This window comes from Coregonus clupeaformis, chromosome 24 (genome assembly GCF_020615455.1).
Source record: "Coregonus clupeaformis isolate EN_2021a chromosome 24, ASM2061545v1, whole genome shotgun sequence".
NCBI classification, from domain to species: domain Eukaryota; kingdom Metazoa; phylum Chordata; class Actinopteri; order Salmoniformes; family Salmonidae; genus Coregonus; species Coregonus clupeaformis.
In genome coordinates, this window is record NC_059215.1 from 46,095,265 (window position 1) to 46,119,072 (window position 23,808).

Sequence of the window (23,808 nt, forward strand, 5' to 3'; positions counted from 1 at the left end):
CAAGGAGCTATCATCGTCAAGTAACATAGTAGATGCGAAGCATTGAATATTTACATTCATGCATTTTTAAATGAATTTTGTAACTTTGTCCCAGAAGCATTTATCTGCTGGGCACTCCCACATCATATGAAGGAACGTGCCTACCTGATTTAGGGGACACATTTGGGAGTTGGGGCCATTTTCAAGGTAAAACATTTCGTTGGTGTTAAATACAGTCTGTGAACAAACTTAAAATCAATAAATTGGTTCAGATTACGGGTTGCCAAGGTAATATTTTTCCATATTTTCTTTCCAGTTAAAGGGTTGGTCAGATTCACTTAGCCATTAAAACAGTATGGCTACATATCTAACTCTGAATGTGAGCTTTTCCAAAGGTGTTTATATATTATAGAGATTAGTCCTTTTGGGAGCCCAGATAATTAATTTATAAATCCCATCATTGGATGGTTCGGCAGTTGGGTTTCCCAAGGGACTCCAGAGGCCAGCATAGCTGACCTAAATTGTAAATATAGAAAAAAGGAATTGCCTGTCTTCTCAAATCATGGAATGTTCTCAAACCTGTCCATGATATCGGTAAGGGTATACGGATTCCACATTTGGACCATTGGGGGGATACAATAGGCCACCCTTCAGATCACAAGGCTTTATTGTGAAATATTGGAGTCTGGCCATGTTATTTTGATTCTCAGTTAGAGTTTTTCAAGTGTTTTTTTTATGAGCACAGCCTACCAGTTGGTCATGATTTATGCCCTCCATAAGCCAGTGGAAAAAGAGTGTGGGAAAAGAGTGACAATGTGATGGGAGGATTAGCCTTCTACTCACATGTTATTGATGGGCTATACACTATATGTTGATTGATAGACTATAATTAAGATCAAGTTCACCTTTTTCCATTTCTGATTAATTAATTTGCATTAAACATTGGCCAAAATAAAAATGGATCTGCCAGGAGAATGTTAAGTGTTTATATAGACCAATAAAGAGGTTCTGCAACCATTTTCTGACAGACCCTGTAAGGAAAGCCTACCACATCTCAGTCTTGGTTCCAGTAACTGATGTAATAGCATGGCCAGCTTGGTTCAGCCCTGGAGCTGAAGATTCAATTTTAAGGCACGGTGAAATCGGATGCTGCCGAATCTAGGTAGCTGCCCATGACAGTGAAAGCACAGTTAGTGATGGACGCAATTGCCATGCAGTTGCGCTCCGACAGTCAAATTTACATTTGCAAATGCTTAACACATCGGTATTTACAAAACGAGTCATGTGACGACCATGAAGATGGCGCATCTTACAGTATATCGCAGTTTTCTGAAAATGTCTTGCCCCTCAATACCAGTTTGGACCGGCGGACAATATCACGAGTGTTAATTATCGTCTAATGACTCAACCCTACAGCCGGGACCCGATATCATGGCGTTGTTGATCATTGAGAATCCGACTTGGTAATGAGCCATAGGCTAATGACTAACCGGGAAATAAATAAATAAACCGTTAAAAAACACATTCCCGTTCCTATCGAGATGCTGCTGCAATAATAGCGTTTGGAGATTAGATTACCGTGTGTGTTGGGTAGGTGGAAACCGAGACTGCATTTTGTGTGACTAGGAGACCCAGCGAGCAGAGCAGACCGGGAGATAAAGGAACCGCGGGCGAAGACATTGGTGGTCCTTTTTCTGTTTTAGCCTCTAATAGCCTATATTTCTAACGAGATGTAGCCTAATCCCGTTCGATACGTAAAGAGCCGGGGATATTCCTATAGCTTTCATTTAGCTACATCCTCCCACGATATCGATAGAATGAGGCTTGGTCTCCAGGTGGGAAAATAACAAAAAATCCCAAGATGTGGATACCGACAGAAGAGGAAAAAATCGGAGTTGGTGAGTCCATTCAGTATTTATCTGGCCATTTGTCATTTTTGATGGCTTGTTTTCAATTTGATTGACTTTTCTCGTTCAAAGCTGATTATGTTCTTATGAAGAAGCGTTGTGATGATCACAGCTTCGCATTTGATCTCATGTTTGGTCACACAGGTAGGGTATTCGCAGCTAACAGTCACAATGTCTCTCATATATTTTAAATTCATGTAATGAGGCTATAGTTTACAAAACACATAGTCTATCAGCCGTGCTTAATGGCTGAAAATAACCGGACAATAATAAGAGATTGCAAAATATAGGTTACTGCGTGGGATGATATAGCCTAGTATAGGCAGGCTACCTCCGTATTATTGCCTGTATCACCAGTGGCCATCCATAACCTAGGCCTACAGTATGCTTATCATTCACTCATACTAGGGTACATTGTATGTTTTGCGTTTTGTAAATGCGTCAATAATAGTGTTCAGATAGGCTTTGAAGAGCATCAGACCCTATCTATCTGAAAAGGCATTCGACTGGAAACCACGAGGGATAGCGTTATGCCAACAGGTGTAGTCTAGAGACTGAGTATGCGCATGCTTACCTGTCGGCATTTGTAACATAGCACCACGACTATTTCGCTACTACTTACTACTACTACCATCTGTGATCTCCAACCACTATCTCATCCCTTGTCTTCATGCTCTAGCCGAATCATTGTGAAAAGTGCTAGTAGCACCAGAGGTAGTGGGTAATTATATCAGGAGTATTGGAACTATCTGCGCAATGTTCCTGACAATTTGAATGAGTCATGTTGAATCAGTTCGCTCAGAACACACACACACATACACATACACTGCTTTGCTTGTTGTGGTATAGGTTCGACAAATACCCAGACTCCAGAACTATTGATTGGTGTTCAAGAAAGAGAAGCCATTGATTTGTCATTGGAGGACAGGAGAGAAGCAACAGTTTGATGAGAGCACGCAGTGTACTGTACCTTTGATGATTCAATCAGACACGTTTTTATTTTCGCTGTCCATGGTGCTGAAAAGTATGCTTCAACCGACCTCTGGCAGGCGCCGCGGTTAGCGTGTTGCGTTCCAGGGTGCTGACATTTTTAGACCAGCGTTTGTCAATTCCGGTTGCACAATTTTGTTAGTACAACATTGCATTGCACACACCTGATTCAGCTAATCAACTAATAGTCAGGTGTGTTAGTGGTGGGTTAGAACAAAATGTGAAACCCTGTAGGTAGGCACACGAATTGAAAAACACCGATGTATACAATGATGCCTACTACAACCAGAGGCATAGGACTGCACGCTGTTAGAAGACCAATGTTGACCAACTGTGTCCATTTTGCTCTACTACTCTGAATTTTGCCAGAGTAATCAAAAGCCACATCATATTCCTCAGATATGTGGGCTGCTGCTGAGGTTTGATGCTTGATATTTGAAGCTGTCCTTGTGAAAACCATGTCCCATGTTGAAAACTACAAACTGACATTGACTTATCAGTTTTGATTGGCAGCATCTCCTAGGAGTCTATGACTATTGATTTTCGGACACACATTTCTTAATTCACCTAATGGTCAGGATTCAGGCAAATGTATCTGTTCCTAGATCTGTTTTAGGGGCAATTTCTACAATACAGTCTAAAAGCAGTTGTACTGTTCTCGGTGGGCCTCATTCATCCTGTCTTATCTTAATGGGCTCAGGCTAACAAAGAACTTTTAGAACCCACTTCATGAAAATGTAATGTCTCCTTTTAGAATACCTCATTATTTAATATTTCCTTGGTTTTTTATTGGACATAATACGTCTCTGTGAACGACTTCATCGTTACTAGACAGTATCTCACCCATGTGTCCTCTTACCCAAACTTAGCAGGTGATTTGCAGGTAGTACCGGACAGTTGTATCTGGGGTTATTGGGGTGATATGGTAGTTAGAGATAGCTGTACACATGACTGTATTCACTTCTCACTCTGGTTCAGAAACATCTGCCCCCATGTGGCTCTGACATTGACATGCCCTTGCACCTCCACATGCAATGGCTCAAGTGCAACTAATAAACTAGAACGGCATGGCAATTTGGAGCTATGCTATCTTGGACAATGATGTGGATGGACAGCCATAAGCAAGTAAAGCAGGATATACAACGTAATGTTCAGTTGGGGGGGTGGATTACAGAGATTGGTGTACCCTAAGCACCATTTCTTAATGTTTTGAACCCACTGAGGACACAACCACTGATCACCTCCACTGCTGCAGGTTGTTAGACAGAACTTGAGTGAAAATGCTTCTGGAATCATTCCAGCAATGGGATTTCTTCTCTCACCAGTAAAAAGTTCAGCGTTAGTCCATTATTGCCTATTTTTAAACATTGTTGTGTCTGTGCTGTGTGTGTGTTATTGCGTGCATCTGTATGTGGGTTGGCGGCATGTGTGTCTGTTGGCATCTGTGTATGTGTTCATGTGTGTTTTTCGTGACAGTGTTTGCTCATCGAAATTTAATAAAAGGTAACGTGGTCATCATCAAGTAGTCATGTGATCTCCACTGCAGAAGGGTGCCATACTCACTCAGACAGCTGTGGCTGCTGTTCTGAAATCAGATCTGACAAAAGCGCTCAGGCACTCCTGTGGCAGAAGTCCTTAGGTTAGCAGGACCTGAGAACAGCCCAGTGATGCGATGTGTGTCTGAGTGAGTGAGCGTGCATTCAAGTCATGCTGAACAACATGACTCACTGGGCCAAACAGAAAAGGCCCTTGTGTCATTTTTTACTTTGCCATGTGAGGATCTGGGACAGGGTTACTCAATCTAGGAGAGAAGCAGGACCTCCGGGGTCTGCATGCTTAGTCACAATGCATTACTGGAATGGCTAAAGGAACTAATCTGTGATGCGCATCACTGTGATCATCAGCCCTACCAGTAATGTTTTGGTTCTAAAAGCATCCAGGAAGCCATTATGATAGTTTCTATTCAATACAGCACTTAAATAATAGTAAAACAATCACAGATTTAAGAATAAAATGCATACAGTGGTCCAAAAGGGTAAGACACATTGTACGTCAGTAATGTGATGTCCTTCAAGACGTGTATTTCACTGTAGTTTCAGATGATCTTGCAAATAAAGATGCCACAGTTTAAAAGGAATAGTTCCCCCAAATTACAAAATTACATATTGGTTTCCTTACCCGGTAAGTAGTCTATGGACAAGGTATGACAGCAATCTATGCTTTGGTTTAGTTTCCCTGGCACTGTTTCCACATGCTAACGTTTAAGCATTTGTGGCACAAATCCCATTCAGGTCATGGGACCGATATTAGCATTTTTTGCGCATCATGTCCAAGTCATCCGAAACTATCTATAATTGATTGTGAAGCTCAACAAAGTCACTTATAGATGATTTAAACTGGATGCGTGAAAATTGCTAATATCCGTCCCAAGACTTGAACGGGATATGCTATTTTGTAATTTGGGTGAACTATCCCTTTAACATCCATCTGTCAGTATGCTCCTTTCTGTACATTCTTTATGGTACCATAAAGCCCCCTCAGAAGCAATGTCCACCCTCGCTGTACTCTTGTTATGCTGTCCCTGTCAACATAATTACTATGTAAATACATTGCTTTAGCTTCAGTTCAAATGAAGTAGGCCCAAAAAGAGATGTAGGGTTGTGTTTACTCTTGTTGGTGGGGTTTGATGCTTGCTACCCTTTACACTGCCCTATAGGGCATAGTACAGTACAATCTAGTACAGTATGTCTCTGTCTCTCTCTCAGCTGCATGTTCTCCTGACCATGTGTGCTGTGCTGCTGTCTGTCTGCTAAATGTTTCCTTCATCAACACAGAATCAAAAGTGAACTGAGAGAACAGTAACCTACCTCCTCCATGTTCAATAAAGCTGTCTTTGCAATGAGCGATGTGTCTGTCTGTGGTGAAAGAATAGATCGATCATTCTTGGATGACTGTGACTTCAGTCTGTAGTTCATTATCTTATCACCAGAGAGACTACTTTGATTTTCATTTTGATTGATCGTTTTGTAAATCCATTTTTTTTCTCCACATTGTGGCATTTTGATGACCAAACAAATTGGTGCGTAATAGTGATGGTTTTGTGTGCTGTGCATATTTGATTGAGGCTATTTGCATGGTTGATTTAGCCTGGGGACTGAGAGAGTGACACACACTGTAAAGACCTAGATTCACTGGGTTGACTAGATAGAGACAACCGTACAAATGGCTTTGTAGACATCCATGTGATATAAAAGTGAACAATGTAAGCACTGTTTTAAAAAGCAAGGATCAATTCAACTGAGCTTACTTTCTCTCGTTCACTTTGCAAACCTAACAAAGGATGACAGATAGGAGCCTGTAACTCCACACCATTAGCTAACTCATTTACAAAGCAACAATGATGTAGCCTTGAGCTCTGTCTTCTGTGTAGGCAAGTCTCTTTATCTCTGTGGGTGTGGGTGGGTGGGTGGGTGGGTGTGTAAGTCTCTTTCTCTCTGTGGGTGTGGGTGGGTCGGTGTGTGGGTGGGTGGGTGGGTGGGTGTGTAAGTCTCTTTCTCTCTGTGGGTGTGTGTGCCTGTTTGTGTGTGTGGCCCTTTCCTCCTCTGTTTTCACACTGCAGGGAGCACAAAACTGCAGCATCTGTCTGCATTCATCGTACATTGTCATGTGGGCCCACAGAAACTGCCGGTGCTTTATAAAAATAGCTTCAGCTGAATCTCTGCAAAAATAAGCTTAATCTGAATTCCAAAGTTGAGGAATTAGGAACAACTTCCTAACACAGTTATGTTATATTCAGACTTAATAGCTATCGTAAGCAGGCTCATCAACTAACATCAGTTCTTTGCAAATCATCAACAGTGGCACTTCATGCAACCTAATACTCTGTAACTTGTTCATCAATATTTATTTTGCCCATTTAGATATCACTGTGTCTCACTTTACTACGTTTAATGTAAGGCTAACAATTTTCTCTTTGTCTGTGTTTTCCTATGAGCGAGCACGGCTATTACCGTTTACTGTTGGTTATTATTTTACTCACACCAGTTGATAATTAAGATTGTGAAAATGCCTTGCTTCTGCCAAGTCTAATTAATCACACACCCTAGTGTATCTTACTCACACATCAACATTTTCAGTTTGCATCTGAACTCTGGCTGAACTCAACTGTTGTTGTTACAGTCACTCCCTGTGTTGCTGCATTGCTGTGTACAGTACCTGTACTGTTGGGGTGGTGATGGGCACTTTGTTGCCACAGACCATGTGATCCATAAAGGTTATGGCCTCTGATAAAAGATAGTGTGTTTATGCACTTATTACATTTACATTTTAGTCATTTAGCAGACGCTCTTATCCAGAGCGACTTATAGGAGCAATTAGGGTTAAGTGCCTTGCTCAGGGGCACATCGGCAGATATTTCACCTAGTCAGCTCGGGGATTCGAACCAGCGACCTTTCAGTTACTGGTCCAACGCACTCACAGTAGGCCTGTAATAGATAGATGGAAAAGGAAGTGAGTTCAATACTTTGTGTGTTTGTTTCTGGGTCTGCGTCTCAAATGACACCCAATTCCCTATATAGTGCACTACTTTTGAGGCACAATATGGGGAACAGTGATGTAATTGGAGATTTGCGTTGGAGATAACACATAGATCCAGATTTCAGCAAGGGAATATTTCAAATCCAAGTAAGAGAGCAGTGTCAACAGAGCCTGTGAAATAGAACCACAATCTCCAGTGAAACAGTCCCATCTTGTTCTGACATGGGCACTCTGCTGAGGGTCTCATAATGGTTCCAGTGTAATTAAGCAATTTAAATGAACTAGGGGACATTAAAAGACAATGACTTTCTAGTAGAGAATGTTTAGGCCAGGTTGTTAATAGACCTGAAGCAGAGTTAGAAAATGTGGCAAGAAGATCCCTCTTCAAGTCTCTTTCTCTCTTGTCACTTAGATGGTTATATGTTCAGATTATCGCTCTCCCTCTCCATCTCCATCTCTCTCTCCATCTGATCTATGCCCTGTGCTCGTGATTTGGACTCTGTGCGCAGTAGCAGCAGCAACACATCTATATTCCTGCCATTTTAAAATGCCCAGATCCCTGCAGCAGTTATACAGTGAAGAAAGCCCTACAGTTTTATAGATGATCTGTTGCCATAGCTACCGTAGCAGAGGAACTAAGCGCTCATTTCCCACAAACAGAACAGAACAAGTGCTCTGGCCCCTCCCTTCTCCCCTCTGTTCCCACCGCTCATTGGGTCCCCTGACTGGGTCATTAGCATAATGACTCACACGGAACTCTCCTCCAAGGGCCACCATTTGTGGGTTTTGGAATCGTCAATGGAGCCCTGTCATCGCCAAACAAGTTTGTCTTGTACTGAGGTCTGTTGACATTACATCTCTGTTCTGCTGTTAAGTTACTCCGCTACTCGACTGACGTACCATTAAGAGGTATTAAAGGTAGAACACTATAGTAAGGGTCCCCTGAAGATGACTCTAACGCATCCTTAATCATCTTCTCTGAGTCACAGTATTTGATTCAGCCAGCACTCCTCTGCATACTTTAAAGGGCATTGGTTGAATTTATGCTGCGGCGAAAACACACAGAGAGCACACAGTTCAGTTCAGCATGGAAGATTTGTGCAAATGCAAAGATATGATGAAGGAGCAGTTACCCCTACTACTTAGCAGCAGAACGTGTGCTGTGTGTAGGGTCTTTATTTGGAGACTTAACTTAACATTGCATTAAAATCAGGACTGCTTAAGAATTAATTGCCTATTAAAATGGCTACACACTTCAGGGAGGGGAGCCTGTTTGCAGTTGGTTGAGCTGGGGCTCCTTTGCAAGGCCTTGTTTAGATGTCTGCAGGAAACAGCTTATTAAAAAGCTGTGATAACCGCTCGGCGACAAACCAAAACACATGCTGTGTGAAAACATGACTGATGGGGAGGGATGCACCTTGTGGAAAGTAACACAAGGATAAAGCCAAGGACAGAGTATCTCATCCTTAGGCTGGGTATCTGACTGTTTCTGTATACGGGAAAGGTATGTAATGATGAGCAGAGCTTTGAGAGTCTTTGAGTAATCTCTATTCACTGAACAAACAGTTGATCATAAACAAACAAACACATTGGCTAAAGCAGAAACAGACATAACTTCATGAACTTCATTGTTTACCCTTTTCTTTCTCCTCTCAGTGATTTGTAACTTCCGGGGCTCAGTATGTCAGGCCCTGGTTCTGGAGATCGGAGAGACTGTGCAGATCCTGGAGAAGAGTGAAGGTAAGAACTGCTGAATAACAGTTTATAGAGAATAATAGAGGATAACATTGTATAGTATACTCACTTTACCTTAATCTAAAAAAGCACATTGTGTGTGTATTGGGTTAATAGTCATAGTCCCTGTTCAGCTGGTTGATATGCATCTTTGATGTCTCTTTAGGCTGGTACAGAGGGTTTTCCACCAAGAAGCCTTCAATCAAGGTAAACATATCAGACTTTTCTTTTAGAATCACACTTTACATTCACTGCTTGTATTGTCATTATTATTGAGAATGGTCCTGTTAGACCAGACAGCTATCAGCCACTGTTTGTTTGAAGCTATTTATTTACAGCAAAGTGATTCCTAATGAAAACCTCAACCTCAGCACGACAACACAAAAAAAAAAGCATTTGTGGGTACTGCAATTAGTATGTGTTGTTAGGTGCAATCTGCGCGGCAGAGAATACAATACACACTTTGGATTTCTGGAGGCGTTGTATTGGACGAGTAGCGGTACATATACAATAAGAGTTACACCATTTTCTTTTTTCAGTTCACCTTCCACACCCACACATACTATTTACCACAGATGATCCATCAGTGTTTTACCACTCACACAAAGAGGCCTACAGTGTGGCACTGTGTTTAATGTACGCTATTCATCTTGCTTCCAATGAGATGAGTGCAATGGGAGAATACGTTGGAGCTTGCATCTAAGATAAAAGCGTGAAGCCATTTGTGTTCAGCTGGGGGATGAGAGAGGGGAGAGAGAGGAGGATGTGGTCCAAACCATCAGGCATCTCCTGCCAGTACATTCCCTCCAGAGAGCCGGCTCAGGCTGCTGTTCTCACATGCAGCTCCATGTAAACTGGCAAACCTCTCCTCCAGGTAGAGCTCCATTAACACAAGGCCTAGAAAGGTACAGTAAGAAAACAAGGTATCCTAGCTTTTATACTGTCCCAAGATGCACAGAAATACAACAATACCTCAAAAAATGACAAACGGGGTTTCTTTTTTATTTTGATTCGATTACTAAGTGTCTCTTCAGCCAGGCTGACCAAGTCTGACGAGGACCCTTACGTTACTTTTGAAATCAAAGAACATTCAAACAGTGTGCAAGTATTAATCTTCTTTTTTCTATGGTATTATTAGTAACTGCCTGCACCTGTGGAATTTTGTTGGATGTGTACGTACACTATGTTTGAACTAAATAGATACAGTACCTCCAAGCAATGCTCCACCATGGCTGCTGCCATCGATATGTTCTGCACGGCAGTACATGGCTATTATATATTACTGACACATCCACTTCCGATCCAATTGATTGTTCAGTAAACCATGTTTATAACTGTACCTGTTTCTCCGGCTTCCATGTTACAAATCAAAATGTCAGACACATGATACCAGTCACTCAGTCAGTATCTTTTTACACCCGTCCTCCAAAACATGACCCGCCAAACTGCGCTTCTTAACAGCCAGCCAGACCAATGTGTCGGAGGAAACACTGTTCACCTGACCACCGAGATCAGCCTGCAGGCGCCCAGCCCGCCACAAGGAGCCAAGTAAAGCCCCCCCGGCCAAACCCTCCCTTAATCCGGACGACGCTGTGCCAAATGTGCGCAGCCCTATGGGACTCCCGATCACAGCCGGTTGTGATACAGCCCGGGATCGAACCCGGGTCTGTATTGACGCCTCTAGCACTGCGATGCAGTGCCTTAGACCGCTGCGCCACTCGGGAGGCCCTGCTCAGTCAGTATCTTTAATAAGCTGTGAAACCAGTGAAGAACCTGTGATACCTTAGCCTGGCCCTGGTCCCAGATCTGTATGTGGTTTACTCCTCTTCAATGTCATGACAGTGATAGACAATACCTCTGTTGTGTCATCATTCTTTTGAGTCGTCCTGAAATCAAAGCTCAGTAAGTCAGATAACATACTGTTCCAGAAAGACACACTAATACTCCTCAGAATCCTGGCAGATAGCTAGAGGTCTTATGGGATGTTAAAGCCCGTCCTGCTCTCACTACTCTCATCAGCTAGTTACAGTCCCCCACCAACACACCTCCATTTTGTTATGTACTCTTCCTCCCACGCTCCCTCCCTCGTCCTCATACTCTTCCTGAGCCGCCACAATCAGCTGTGCTCACTGTGCCCAATTCATCACATCTGGCAGATTAGAGCCAGAGAGAGGAACTGCAAGGGTGGCAGTTGGCACTGTTCTGTGTCTCATGCCCTCCCCAGCTAAGCGACAATTTGGGCTGAGCTGCTTCATATTCAGCTTGTGTGTGTGTGTGTGTGTGTGTGTGTTGTGTGTCAGAGAGAGTAGAATTAAAATAGCCACAATCTAAGAGTAGCTTGTTGCTACAGTAGTTTTTCTCTGTTAAGAACAACTGCTCCACATTACTGTTGACCAATGCATATCATGTACAACACAGGGACACACACATGCAACATGTGGGACATACTGTTTACATGCATGTACACCACAGGACTATGGTCTTCAGTTGCAGCACCTTGCTACATTCTTTTTAACACTTCTGCCCTTTCCATCCATCAGGGTATATTCCCAACCAGCTATGTCCACCTGAAGAAATCCACAGTCACCAACAGAGGGTGAGTCTCTTTCTGTTAAATCATATGAGCCCTGTTTGTCAGAGATACATTCAGCTCCGAAATTATTGGCACCCTTGATAATGATGAGCAAAAAATAATAATAATACAAATACTGAGCTATATTGTATGCTGAAAAATATGGGGAAATTATATTATTTTACTGATACAATTGCTCAGAGAAATATATTTAGTTAAATCTAAAAAAGATAGGGGTCAAATTTATTGGCACCCCTCTGTTCAATACTCCAGCACCCTCCCCTTGCGAGGATAACGACACTGAGCCTTTTTCTAAAATGTTTTATGAGATTGGAGAACACATTGGGAGGGATCTTAGACCATTCCTCCATACAGAATCTTTCCAGATCCTTGATATCCTTCATCTGAGGTTATGGACTGCCCTCTTAAATTCAAACCACAGGTTTTCAATAGGGTTCAAGTCTGGAGACCAAAATGTTGATTTTGTGGTCAATTAACAATTTATTTGTGAATTTTGATGTGTGCTTGGGGTTATTATTGTCTTAAAAACCATTTTTCTCTGAGCAATTGTATTATTATAAAATAATATAATTTCCCCATTTGTTTTTGCATTTAATATAGCTCAGTATTTGTATTATTTATTTTATACAGTATTTTTTGCTCATCTTTATCAAGAGTGCCAATCATTTCAGATATAAGGTGCAGGATCACTGGTTAATGGAAGCCAAAGGAAGCTATATATTTTCCACAACATACTGTAGAGCTGCCATTGGGTCAGATTTATTCATCAACAATGGGGTGGTGTGTGCATGTCCCGCCCATTTCCGTTGCCTCATTTCCCTCATCACTGATCTGTGAGGATCTGTACTTAAACGGCATTAGTTCTGCTCTGCCAGTGAAGCAAACACACACATGCAAACACACACAAAAACACACACACACACACACAACACCAGTGGTCATCCGAGCTGTGCTGCTGTTCAAGGCACAAAAGCTGTTCATGGCAGTGGAAGCAGAGAGAGGGCAGTGCAAAGACAAAGGGAGGCAGGAAAGCTCTTTATCAGCCAGTGTTGATGGAGATTAGATCTGCAGGCAGGGATCAGTGACACAGTGTGGACTGGGAGGATACTTCATAGTGTTATATCACCACCCTACAGTGCACTTTTAGCACACAGTCAGAGAGCTCTCTTTTGCTTTTAAAACAATTAATGGTGCAGACTTGGAAATTGTCATTATTACACTTCCCCGCTCAAAGGGTTGCACTTGGGAAATGTGCTTTGCAGTTCAGTGTGGTTAATGATGTGAAAACACCTACAGTTTCTCCTCAGTTCTCCCAGTGCATCAGAGCTATAGAGGATCATTCTGACAGTTATGTAATGGATGGACTGTCTTATGTTTTTAAAAAGACACGTTTCTCCTGCTGAAGGCCTTTCTCTTGTCTTTCATTTAGTCTCATGGTTGGCACTGAAATATAAATGATGTCTGTTGTGGTTTTGCTCTAGTGATCCTTTATAATCCTAATTTCACAAAGTGAAAACTCATTACTGTGTAATGTTTCATTTTTTTTTGTCATGAAAGAGTTATTATGTCATTACAGTGCCAACACAGGGCAGGGATGTAAATGTGTGTGTGTGTTTGGCGTTGGTTTGTTCATTTGTGTGTTCTTTTTTTCTTTCTCTATTTGTACTGTAGGTAGATATGTCTGTCTCTATCTAATCTTTAGGTTTCTGAGTGTCTGACTCTGTTTCAATAACTGTGTGTGTGTCTCACCCTAGGCTGTGTGAGATGGTGGTACCTCTGGAAGACCCTATTATCACTGAGACCACCTCCACCCTGCAGGAATGGGGCGTGTTGTGGAAGCAACTCTACGTGGTCAGTACCACCTCACCTCTCACGGGGAAACCTCTGTCTAGCTTAGAGAAAACACTGAGTCCATTTAAATGCAACGTACAGGGTGGTTGATCTGAAAGGGAAAGCGAAAAAGGATCTGCACCCACCCCTGCTTTACATACTTAGCTCCAAAGATTTGATAAGATACAGATTTGTACCTGCAGTATGCAGTTTTCATGCAGTTTTCACCTCATTCAATAGCTGAAAAAGACTGGGGGATAGCAACAACTATTGGGGTTGAACATACTGTATATACAGCCGCTTCCCATGAATCCCCATAGCGTGCCATTTAGGCTGTCACTCCACTCTTCATCATTATATCCTGCCTATGTAAATCCCAAAATAGTAATTGGCAATAAATAATGGCGTAGTCGATAGCTGTCATAGGCAATTTCACGGAATGTCACTCTGCCATTACCTTACTACTTTGCCTATCCCGGTCCCAGATCTCTACGTGCTGTAGCCAACTCTTCTATCGTTGGCATGCCATTCATGACAATGATAGTCAGAGGAGATAGCTAAAGAACACAGGCTAATGTTTATGTTATGGCCTATCATAGAGTCATCTTAAAACTCAATAGAGTATTGTACGTTCAGCCAGCATTGTCATCATCACCCTCCCACTGTATAAATGTTTATGGAGACCTAAATAAACCCTAATCCTGCTAATTGTGGAGGGGTCAGGAACCAGGAGGATGTACGTAGCTGAGGTTTGAGCTGAGCAGAGGGAGGGAGATTTTGTTGAGCTGGGATGGAAGCGAGTTTTTACGTAACTTATCAACGAGCACTGCTCATGCTCAGAGCAGCCAAGGAGCCTGGGGCAGGACTGTGGTGATGTAACTTCCTGTCAAACACAACTAAATCGAACCACTGATTTAACGCTGCTCATTTCGGGCACTCACTCTGCCCCCCTGTGTGGTAGCCAGTGTAGCCAGTCACCATGGTTACCGTCCATAAAAACAGGATGTATCATTGGCTTAATCAGGGGTGTCAAACTCAGTCCGTAGGGCTGCACTGAAAATTGGTTATATTTCCTCTATATATATATATATTTTTTTTTTTCAATAGTCCTCTATCCAATTTTTATGCTCCTTGACTTTCTAGCTTTCATTTCGGTGATTATTAGCAAGCTGGACACAGTCAAGAACTGTATGAATGTAGGCAATTATAATTTCTACACAGTTTCGATTTGATTTTAGTCATTTGCAAGTATATATATTTTTGGAATATTATTATTATATATATTTTTTACTCAAACCACCCACGGGCCGGATTGGACCCCCCTCGCGGTCGGATCTGGCCCCTGCGCCGTATGTTTGACACCCCTGGGCTAGATATTTACACGTTTTTCCTTGAATGCTTTGCGCTCAAGGCATATTGCAATTAGAATGCATCGTGGTACCTCAGGGAGCGATGGCCTGAGAATTAGTGTATCTGTTGTAATGTACATAATTAGGCCTCACAGAACAGCCGTCCGAGAGGCCTCATCAGCTCTGACTAAAATCTTTGTTTTACAGCCACCAGCAGGTTGAGAACATGGAATGTTTACCCTCATTAAATTTACATGAACATTGTAGATGCGCTTAATCTTTACACTTATATAAACAAACCTGGGAGGTAGTGTGGGCTTGTCAGTCCGATGGGAGGAATAATAAACGCTTGAATTAAAAGTGCTGTCCTTGGTCATGGAGAAAAGCTAGTTTCCACAAAGCTGTTGCTGATGAATCCCTGTAAGGACTCTGAGTAGGACATATATTTTTATTTTTATAATTAATTGTGCTGGTACTTTAGCTCAATCAGTGGAACACTTGTTCTAACTTTGTAGCCTCCAGTAGAAAATGAAGATGCTTGTTGGTTGTTTGATAACAGAGAAACAGGTTTCACTGAACGTCTATTTTCCTTTATAGCTGCATAATTCCTGCATAATGATTTAATGACACAGCCATGTTAGTGTGTTTCATTAACACTCATTACAGTTTCATAACCCTGACCTTCTACTGTCAGGAGGAACACATGCAATCGAACAGCAGCTAGTTGCTTAGCTGTGTGTTTCATAATGAAAGTATATTTAAAACCATGGATGGAATCATGAGGGTGCCTGGAGCTGGAGTTGCTTTGTTCTTCCATAGCAGACCAGGGAAATCTCATAAGAATAGAGATACTAACATGGAAACGTCAGAGTCCAGACCAATATAGACATACTGTATTGTGGGAATGTCCAAGAGTCAATGTGTAATGAACCATGTATTGTTACATTCATGTTTTGATCATATTGTTGTGTGTGTGATCCCCACAGAAGCACAAGGTGGACCTGTTCCACAAGCTGCGTCATGTGATGAATGAGCTCATCGACCTGCGCCGGCAGCTCATCCAGGGTCACCTGGCCCAGGACCAGACCAGAGAGATCAAACGCCACATAACCGTGCGCCTGGACTGGGGCAATGAGTGAGTTACTGTACTGTAGTGCATGGGCCAGGAACCATATCAAGTTTGTTTGTGTGTGTGTGTGTTTCTGTGTGCATTTGTAATACTGTATCATGTTACAGTACATAATAATGTAGATGTAATGTAATGACAAGGTCATTTAGCAGATTTGTTTATCCAAAGCAATTCCTAGATAATGTAATACTTATCAGAGTACTTATGCAGTACTCTATACAGTGGGTATCTGTTCCTAGGACCACTTTAAGCTGTACACTCCACAGAGCTGGGCTTTATGGAAGAGTGCCAGAAAAAAGCCATTGCTTAATGAAAGAAATAAGCAAACACGTTTGGTGTTCGCCAAAAGGCATGTGGGAGACTCCCCAAACATATGGAAGAAGGTACTTGTGTCAGATGACACTTTAATTTAGCTTTTTGGCCATCAAGGAAAACGTTATGTCTGGCGCAAACCCAACACCTCTCATCACCCCGAGAACACCATCCCCACAGTGAAGCATGGTGGTGGCAGCATCATGCTGTGGGGATGTGTTTCATCATCAGGGACTGGGAAACTGGTCAGAATTGAAGGAATGATGGATGGCGCTAAATACAGGGAAATTCTTGAGGGAAACCTGTTTCAGTCTTCCAGAGATTTGAGACTGGGATGGAAGTTCACCTTCCAGCAGGACAATGACCCTAAGTATACTGCTAAAGCAACACTCGAGTGGTTTAAGGGGAAACATTTAAAAATCTTGGAAAGGCCTAGTCAAAGGGGTGAAAAGTTATGCACGCTCAAGTGTTCTATTTTTTTGTCTTATTTCTTGTTTGTTTCATGAGAAAAAGTATTTTCCATCTTCAAAGTGGTAGGCATGTTGTGTAAATCAAATGATACAACCCCCCAAAAAATCCATTTTAATTCCAGGTTGTAAGGCAACAAAATAGGAAAAATGCCAAGGGGGATGAATACTTTCGCAAGCAACTGTATCTCCAGGCCAGTAGGCAGTTAAACAATCACCACTAGCCTTAGTCACTGTTCTAGCCAGCTACCACCAGGTACTCTAGCCTGCACCTTAGAGACTGCTGCCCTACAGTGAGGGAAAAAATTATTTGATCCCCTGCTGATTTTGTACGTTTGCCCACTTACAAAGAAATGATCAGTCTATAATTTTAATAGTAGGTTTATTTGAACAGTGAGAGACAGAATAACAAAAAAATAAGTATAAGTATTTGACCCCCTCTCAATCAGAAAGATTTCTGGCTCCCAGGTGTCTTTTATACAGGTAACAAGCTGAGATTAGGAGCACACTCTAAAAGGGAGTGCTCCTAATCTCAGTTTGTTACCTGTATAAAAGACACCTGTCCACAGAAGCAATCAATCAATCAGATTCCAAACTCTCCACCATGGCCAAGACCAAAGAGCTCTCCAAGGATGTCAGGGACAAGATTGTAGACCTACACAAGGCTGGAATGGGCTACAAGACCATCGCCAAGCAGCTTGGTGAGAAGGTGACAACAGTTGGTGCGATTATTCGCAAATGGAAGAAACACAAAAGCACTGTTAATCTCCCTCGGCCTGGGGCTCCATGCAAGATCTCACCTCGTGGAGTTGCAATGATCATGAGAACGGTGAGGAATCAGCCCAGAACTACACGGGAGGATCTTGTCAATGATCTCAAAGCAGCTGGGACCATAGTCACCAAGAAAACAATTGGTAACACACTACGCCGTGAAGGACTGAAATCCTGCAGAGCACGCAAGGTCCCCCTGCTCAAGAAAGCACATATACAGGCCCGTCTGAAGTTTGCCAATGAACATCTGAATGATTAAGAGGAGAACTGGGTGAAAGTGTTGTGGTCAGATGAGACCAAAATGGAGCTCTTTGGCATCAACTCAACTCGCCGTGTTTGGAGGAGGAGGAATGCTGCCTATTACCCCAAGAACACCATCCCCACTGTCAAACATGGAGGTGGAAACATTATGCTTTGGGGGTGTTTTTCTGCTAAGGGGACAGGACAACTTCACCGCATCAAAGGGACGATGGATGGGGCCATGTACTGTAAAATCTTGGGTGAGAACCTCCTTCCCTCAGCCAGGGCATTGAAAATGGGTAGTGGATGGGTATTCCAGCATGACAATGACCCAAAACACACAGCCAAGGCAACAAAGGAGTGGCTCAAGAAGAGGCACATTAAGGTCCTGGAGTGGCCTAGCCAGTCTCCAGACCTTAATTCCAAAGAAAATCTGTGGAGGGAGCTGAAGGTTTGAGTTGCCAAACGTCAGCCTCGAAACCTTAATGACTTGGAGAAGATCTGCAAAGAGGAGTGGGACAAAATCCCTCCTGAGATGTGTGCAAACCTGGTGGCCAACTACAAGAAACGTCTGACCTCTGTGATTGCCAACAAGGGTTTTGCCACCAAGTACTAAGTCATGTTTTGCAGAGGGGTCAAATACTGATTTCCCTCATTAAAATGCAAATCAATTTATAACATTTTTGACATGCATTTTTCTGGATTTTGTTGTTGTTATTCTCTCTCTCACTTTTCAAATAAACCTAGCATAAAAATATAGACTGATCATGTCTTTGTCAGTGGGCAAACGTACTAAATCAGCAGGGGATCAAATACTTTTTTCCCTCACTGTATCTACATAGAGTCATTGAACGCTGGTCACTTTAATAATGTTTACATACTGATTTACCCACTTTATATGTATATACTGTATTCTAGTCATTGAACACTGGTCACTTTAATCATGTTTACATACAAAAAACACACTATTATACAGTACCAGTCAAAAGTTTGGACACACCTACTCATTCAAGGGTTTTTCTTAATTTTTACTATTTTCTACATTGTAGGATAATAGTGAAGACATCAAAACTATGAAATAACTAATGGGATCAGGTAGCAACCCAAAAAGTGTTAAACAAATCAAAATATATTTTATATTTGAGATTCTTCAAATAGCCACCCTTTGCCTTGATGACAGCTTTGCACACTCTTGGCATTCTCTCAACCAGCTTCACCTGGAATGCTTTTCCAACAGTCTTGAAGGAGTTCCCACATATGCTGAGCGCTTGTTGGCTGCTTTTCCTTCACTCTGCGGTCCGACTCATCTCAAACCATCTCAATTGGGTTGAGGTCGGGTGATTGTGGAGGCCAGGTCATCTGATGCAGCACTCCATCACTCTCCTTCTTGGTAAAATATCCCTTACACAGCCTGGAGGTGTGTTGGGTCATTGTCCTATTGAATAACAAATGATAGTCCCACTGAGCCCAAACCAAATGGGATGGTGTATCGCTGCAGAATGCTGTGGTAGCCATGCTGGTTAAGTGTGCCTTGAATTATAAATAAATCACAGACAGTGTCACAAGCAAAGCACCCCCACACCATAACACCTCCTCCTCCATGCTTTACGTTGGGAACTACACATGCGGAGATCATCCATTCACACACACCGCTTCTCACAGAGACACGGCGGTTGGAACCAAAAATCTCCAATTTGAACTTCAGACCAAAGGACACATGTCCATTGCTCGTGTTTCTTGGCCCAAGCAGGTCTCTTCTTCTTATTGGTGTCCTTTAATAGTGGTTTCTTTGCAGCAATTCGACCATGAAGGCCTGATTCACACAGTCCCCTCTGAACAGTTGATGTTGAGATGCGTCTGTGCCTTGAACTCTGTGAAACATGGTCCTCTGTAGCTCAGCTGGTAGAGCACGGCGCTTGTAACGCCAAGGTAGTGGGTTCGATCCCCGGGACCACCCATACACAAAAATGTATGCACGCATGACTGTAAGTCGCTTTGGATAAAAGCGTCTGCTAAATGGCATATTATTATTATTATTATTATTATTATTATTTATTTGGGCTGCAATTTCTGAGGCTTGTAACTCTAATGAACTCATCCTCTGCAGCAGAGATAACTCTGGGTCTTCCTTTCCTTTGGCGGTCCTCATGAGAGCCAGTTTCATCATCGTTCTTGATGGTTTTTGCGACTGCACTTGAAGAAACGTTCAAAGTTCTTGAAATGTTCCGTATTGACTGACCTTCATGTCTTAAAGTAATGATAGACTGTCGTTTCTCTTTGCTTATTTGAGCTGTTCTTGCCATAATATGGAATTGGTCTTTTACCAAATAGGGCTATCAGTTCAGAAAGACGACTGTATCTTTGATGTGTCTGGGTGGTTTTAATACATAATCAACAGCATAATTATTAACTTGACCATGCTTAAAGAGATATTCAATATCTGATTTGTTATTGTTACCCATCTACCAATCACTGCCCTTCTTTATTACCTGCTTTCTTTCTTTCTTTTTACCTTTCTTCTTACCTTCTTTATGAGGGTTTCAAAAAGCTCCATGGTAGTTCGATTTGCGCTTGAAATTCAATACTTGACTGAGGGACCTTACATATGTTATATGTATGGGGGACAGAAGAAGGGGTAGTAATTTACAAATCATGTCAACCCCTATTATTTCACACATAGTGAGTCCATGTAACTTATTATTTGATTTGTTAAGCCACATTTTACTCCTGACCTAATTTAGGCTTGCCTAAAGGAAGTAGGCACTTAATACATATGCAACGACTATATTTTAGTTTTTGAATTGTTAATAATTTGTAAAAATGTGTAGAATTGTATTTTCATTTTGTCATTATGGACTATTTTGTGTAGATCAATGACAAAAAAATCACAATTAAATCTATTACAATCCAACTTTGTAATGCAACAAAAAAAGGTGGGTGAATACTTATGATACCCACTGTAGTTGGCCCTAAGGGGAAGGAAATGGATCCCAGCTCATTGATGTTGCCAGCACCATGCTCCATACTCCAGTAGCCACCCATAGAGAGAGCTCTAAGGGGCTCCGTCCTCATTACCAAAGGAAGAGCTTTAGGTGAAAAGGCCATCTGTTGGATCAACTTGGACTTTTCCCCTAGTCTTAGTGAAATGAATTTAGGTCGACTTTAGCGGACATCGTGCTTAGGCTTGAATTCAATCTTTACAGATAAGAAAACCTGTAGAAAACCTTTTTATGTGAATGAGTGAGGTAAAGGCTATTTTCTTCACAAGCTGACGTGGAGACCTGTGGTTGTGTGATCTGACCAGAACACTCCACGTGTTTTCGTCACTCCAGCTCTCCAGGATGGTGCTAGGGTGGCTGAGTGTGATAGTGTTATGACGCACACGTAAATGTGAGCATCCGCCTGTCAGATCCTATTCCGGGGAATTGGCTGTGAAGGGTACACAATACCTAGATTTTAGTTTAGTAGTGGGTGGTGGTTTCAGCACCATCTAGAATGTAATGTTAAACATACATCTTTAATAAATTCCATACAACATAAAAACAAACACTGTGGAAAGGTGTATGAATGTTAATGAGTTGCCAATGAGTTAATTAAATCAAATACAATTTTATTTGTCACATGCTTTGTTAACAGCAGGTAGACTAACAGTGAAATATTTACGGGTCCTTTTCCAACAATGCAGAGTTAACGATAAAGATAAAACAAACAAACAAACAAAAAACATTTGAAATAGTGACACGAGGACTAAATACACAGTGAATAATGAAAAGCAATAACAAGTAAAAATAATAATTGCTTGCCAAAAATTTATTTTTTCTACTTCCGGTCGTTGTTATATAGGTAACAATCCTTCGAAGGAAGTGCCTGCATTATTACACATATTATTCGTCAATTGTGGGAATTAATTAAGATATGGAAGATTTTAAAATATATATGTACACTACCATTCAAAAGTTTGGGGTCACTTAGAAATTGACAATTTTTTTGTCCATTAAAATAACATCAAATTGATCATAAATACAGTGTAGACATTGTTAATGTTGTAAATGGCTATTGTAGCTGGAAACGGCTGATTTTTTATGGAATATCTACATAGGCGTACAGAGGCTCATTTTCAGCAACCATCAGTCCTGTGTTCCAATGGCACGTTGTATTTGCTAATCCAAGTTTATCATTTAAAAAGGCTAATTGATCATTAGAAAACCCTTTTACAATTATGTTAGCACAGCTGAAACTGTTGGGCTGATTAAAGAAGCAATAAAACTGGCCTTCTTGAGACTAGTTGTGTATCTGGAGCATCAGCAATTGTGGGTTCGATTATAGGCTCAAAATGGCCAGAAACAAATAACTTTCTTCTGAAACTCATCAGTTTATCCTTGTTCTGACAAATGAAGGCTATTCCATGCGAGAAATTGCCAAGAAACTGAAGATCTCATACAACGCTGTGTACTACTCCCTTCACAGAACATCGCAAACTGGCTCTAACCAGAATAGAAAGAGAAGTGGGAGGCCCCGGTGCACAACTGAGCAAGAGGACAAATACATTAGTTTGAGAAACAGACGCCTCACAGGTCCTCAACTGGCAGCTTCATTAAATAGTACCCGCAAAACACCAGTCTCAATGTCAACAGTGAAGAGGTGACTCCGGGATACTGACCTTCTAGGCAGAGTTGCAAAGAAAAAGCCATATCTCAGACTGCCCATCTTAATCTTTTATTTTTATTGGCCAGTCTGAGATATGGCTTTTTCTTTGAGACCAATTCCATATTATGGCAAGAACAGCTCAAATAAGCAAAGAGAAGCGACAGTCCATCATTACTTTAAGACATGAAGGTCAGTCAATACGGAACATTTCAAGAACTTTGAACGTTTCTTCAAGTGCAGTCGCAAAAACCATCAAGCGCTATGATGAAACTGGCTCTAATGAGGACCACCACAGGAATGGAAGACCCAGAGTTTCCTCTGCTGCAGAGGATAAGTTCATTAGAGTTACCAGCCTCAGAAATTGCTGCTCAAATAAATGCTTCACAGAGTTCAAGGCACAGACACATCTCAACCTCAACTGTTCAGAGGAGATTGTGTGAATCAGGCCTGCCAAGAAACCCCTACTAAAGGACACCAGTAAGAAGAAGAGACTTGCTTGGGCCAAGAAACACGAGCGATGGACATTGGACCGGTGGACCTTTGGTCTAGAGTCCATATTGGAGATTCTTGGTTCCAACCGCCGTGTCTTTGTGAGACGCGGTGTGGGTGAACGGATGAGGTGTAGTTCCCACCGTAAAGCATGGAAGAGGAGGTGTTATGGTGTGGGGGTACTTTGCTGGTGACACTGTCTGTGATTTATTTAGAATTCAAGGCACACATAACCAGCATGGCTACCACAGCATTCTGCAGCGATACGCCATCCCATCTGGTTTGGGCTTAGTGGGACTATCATTTGTCTTTCAACAGGACAATGACCCAACACACCTCCAGGCTGTGTAAGGGCTATTTTACCATGAAGGAGCGTGATGGAGTGCTGCATCAGATGACCTGGACTCCACAGTCCCCCTACCTCAACCAAATTGATATGGTTTGGGATGAGTCAGACCGCAGAGTGAAGGAAAAGCAGCCAACAAGTGCTCAGCATATGTGGGAACTCCTTCAAGACTGTTGGAAAAGCATTCCAGGTGAAGCTGGTTGAGAGAATGCCAAGAGTGTGCAAAGCTGTCATCAAGGCAAAGGGTGGCTATTTGAAGAATCTCAAATATAAAACATTTTTTTGTTATTACATGATTCCATATGTGTTATTTCATAGTTCTGATGTCTTCACTAATATTCTACAGTGTAGAAAATAGTAAAAATAAAGAAAAACCCTTGAATGAGTAGGTGTTCTAAAACTTTTGACCAGTAGTGTATATACAACCTTTTTCCGTTATTAGCATGTTGTAACCACTCCTATAAAAATGGTAGACTATCAGATACTCAG

At 41.9% G+C, this 23,808-nt stretch overlaps 1 protein-coding gene across 5 annotated transcripts in view; it reads left to right on the forward strand.

Moving 5' to 3' along the window:
• Positions 1–1,289: 1,289 nt before the first annotated feature.
• Positions 1,290–23,808, forward strand: part of LOC121538608 (dedicator of cytokinesis protein 3-like) — a 68,053-nt gene continuing 45,534 nt past the window's right edge. For 3 of the 5 annotated variants that reach the window (XM_045207247.1, XM_045207248.1, XM_045207250.1), the window contains exons 1-6: positions 1,290–1,877; positions 9,069–9,152; positions 9,313–9,353; positions 11,687–11,742; positions 13,494–13,590; positions 15,905–16,053. In XM_045207247.1, coding sequence (XP_045063182.1) covers positions 1,841–1,877; positions 9,069–9,152; positions 9,313–9,353; positions 11,687–11,742; positions 13,494–13,590; positions 15,905–16,053 — 464 coding nt within the window. In that variant the 5' untranslated portion in view covers positions 1,290–1,840. The remainder of the gene's footprint in view (positions 1,878–9,068; positions 9,153–9,312; positions 9,354–11,686; positions 11,743–13,493; positions 13,591–15,904; positions 16,054–23,808) is intronic. The other 2 variants (XM_045207249.1, XM_041846780.2) reach the window with 1 other exon arrangement.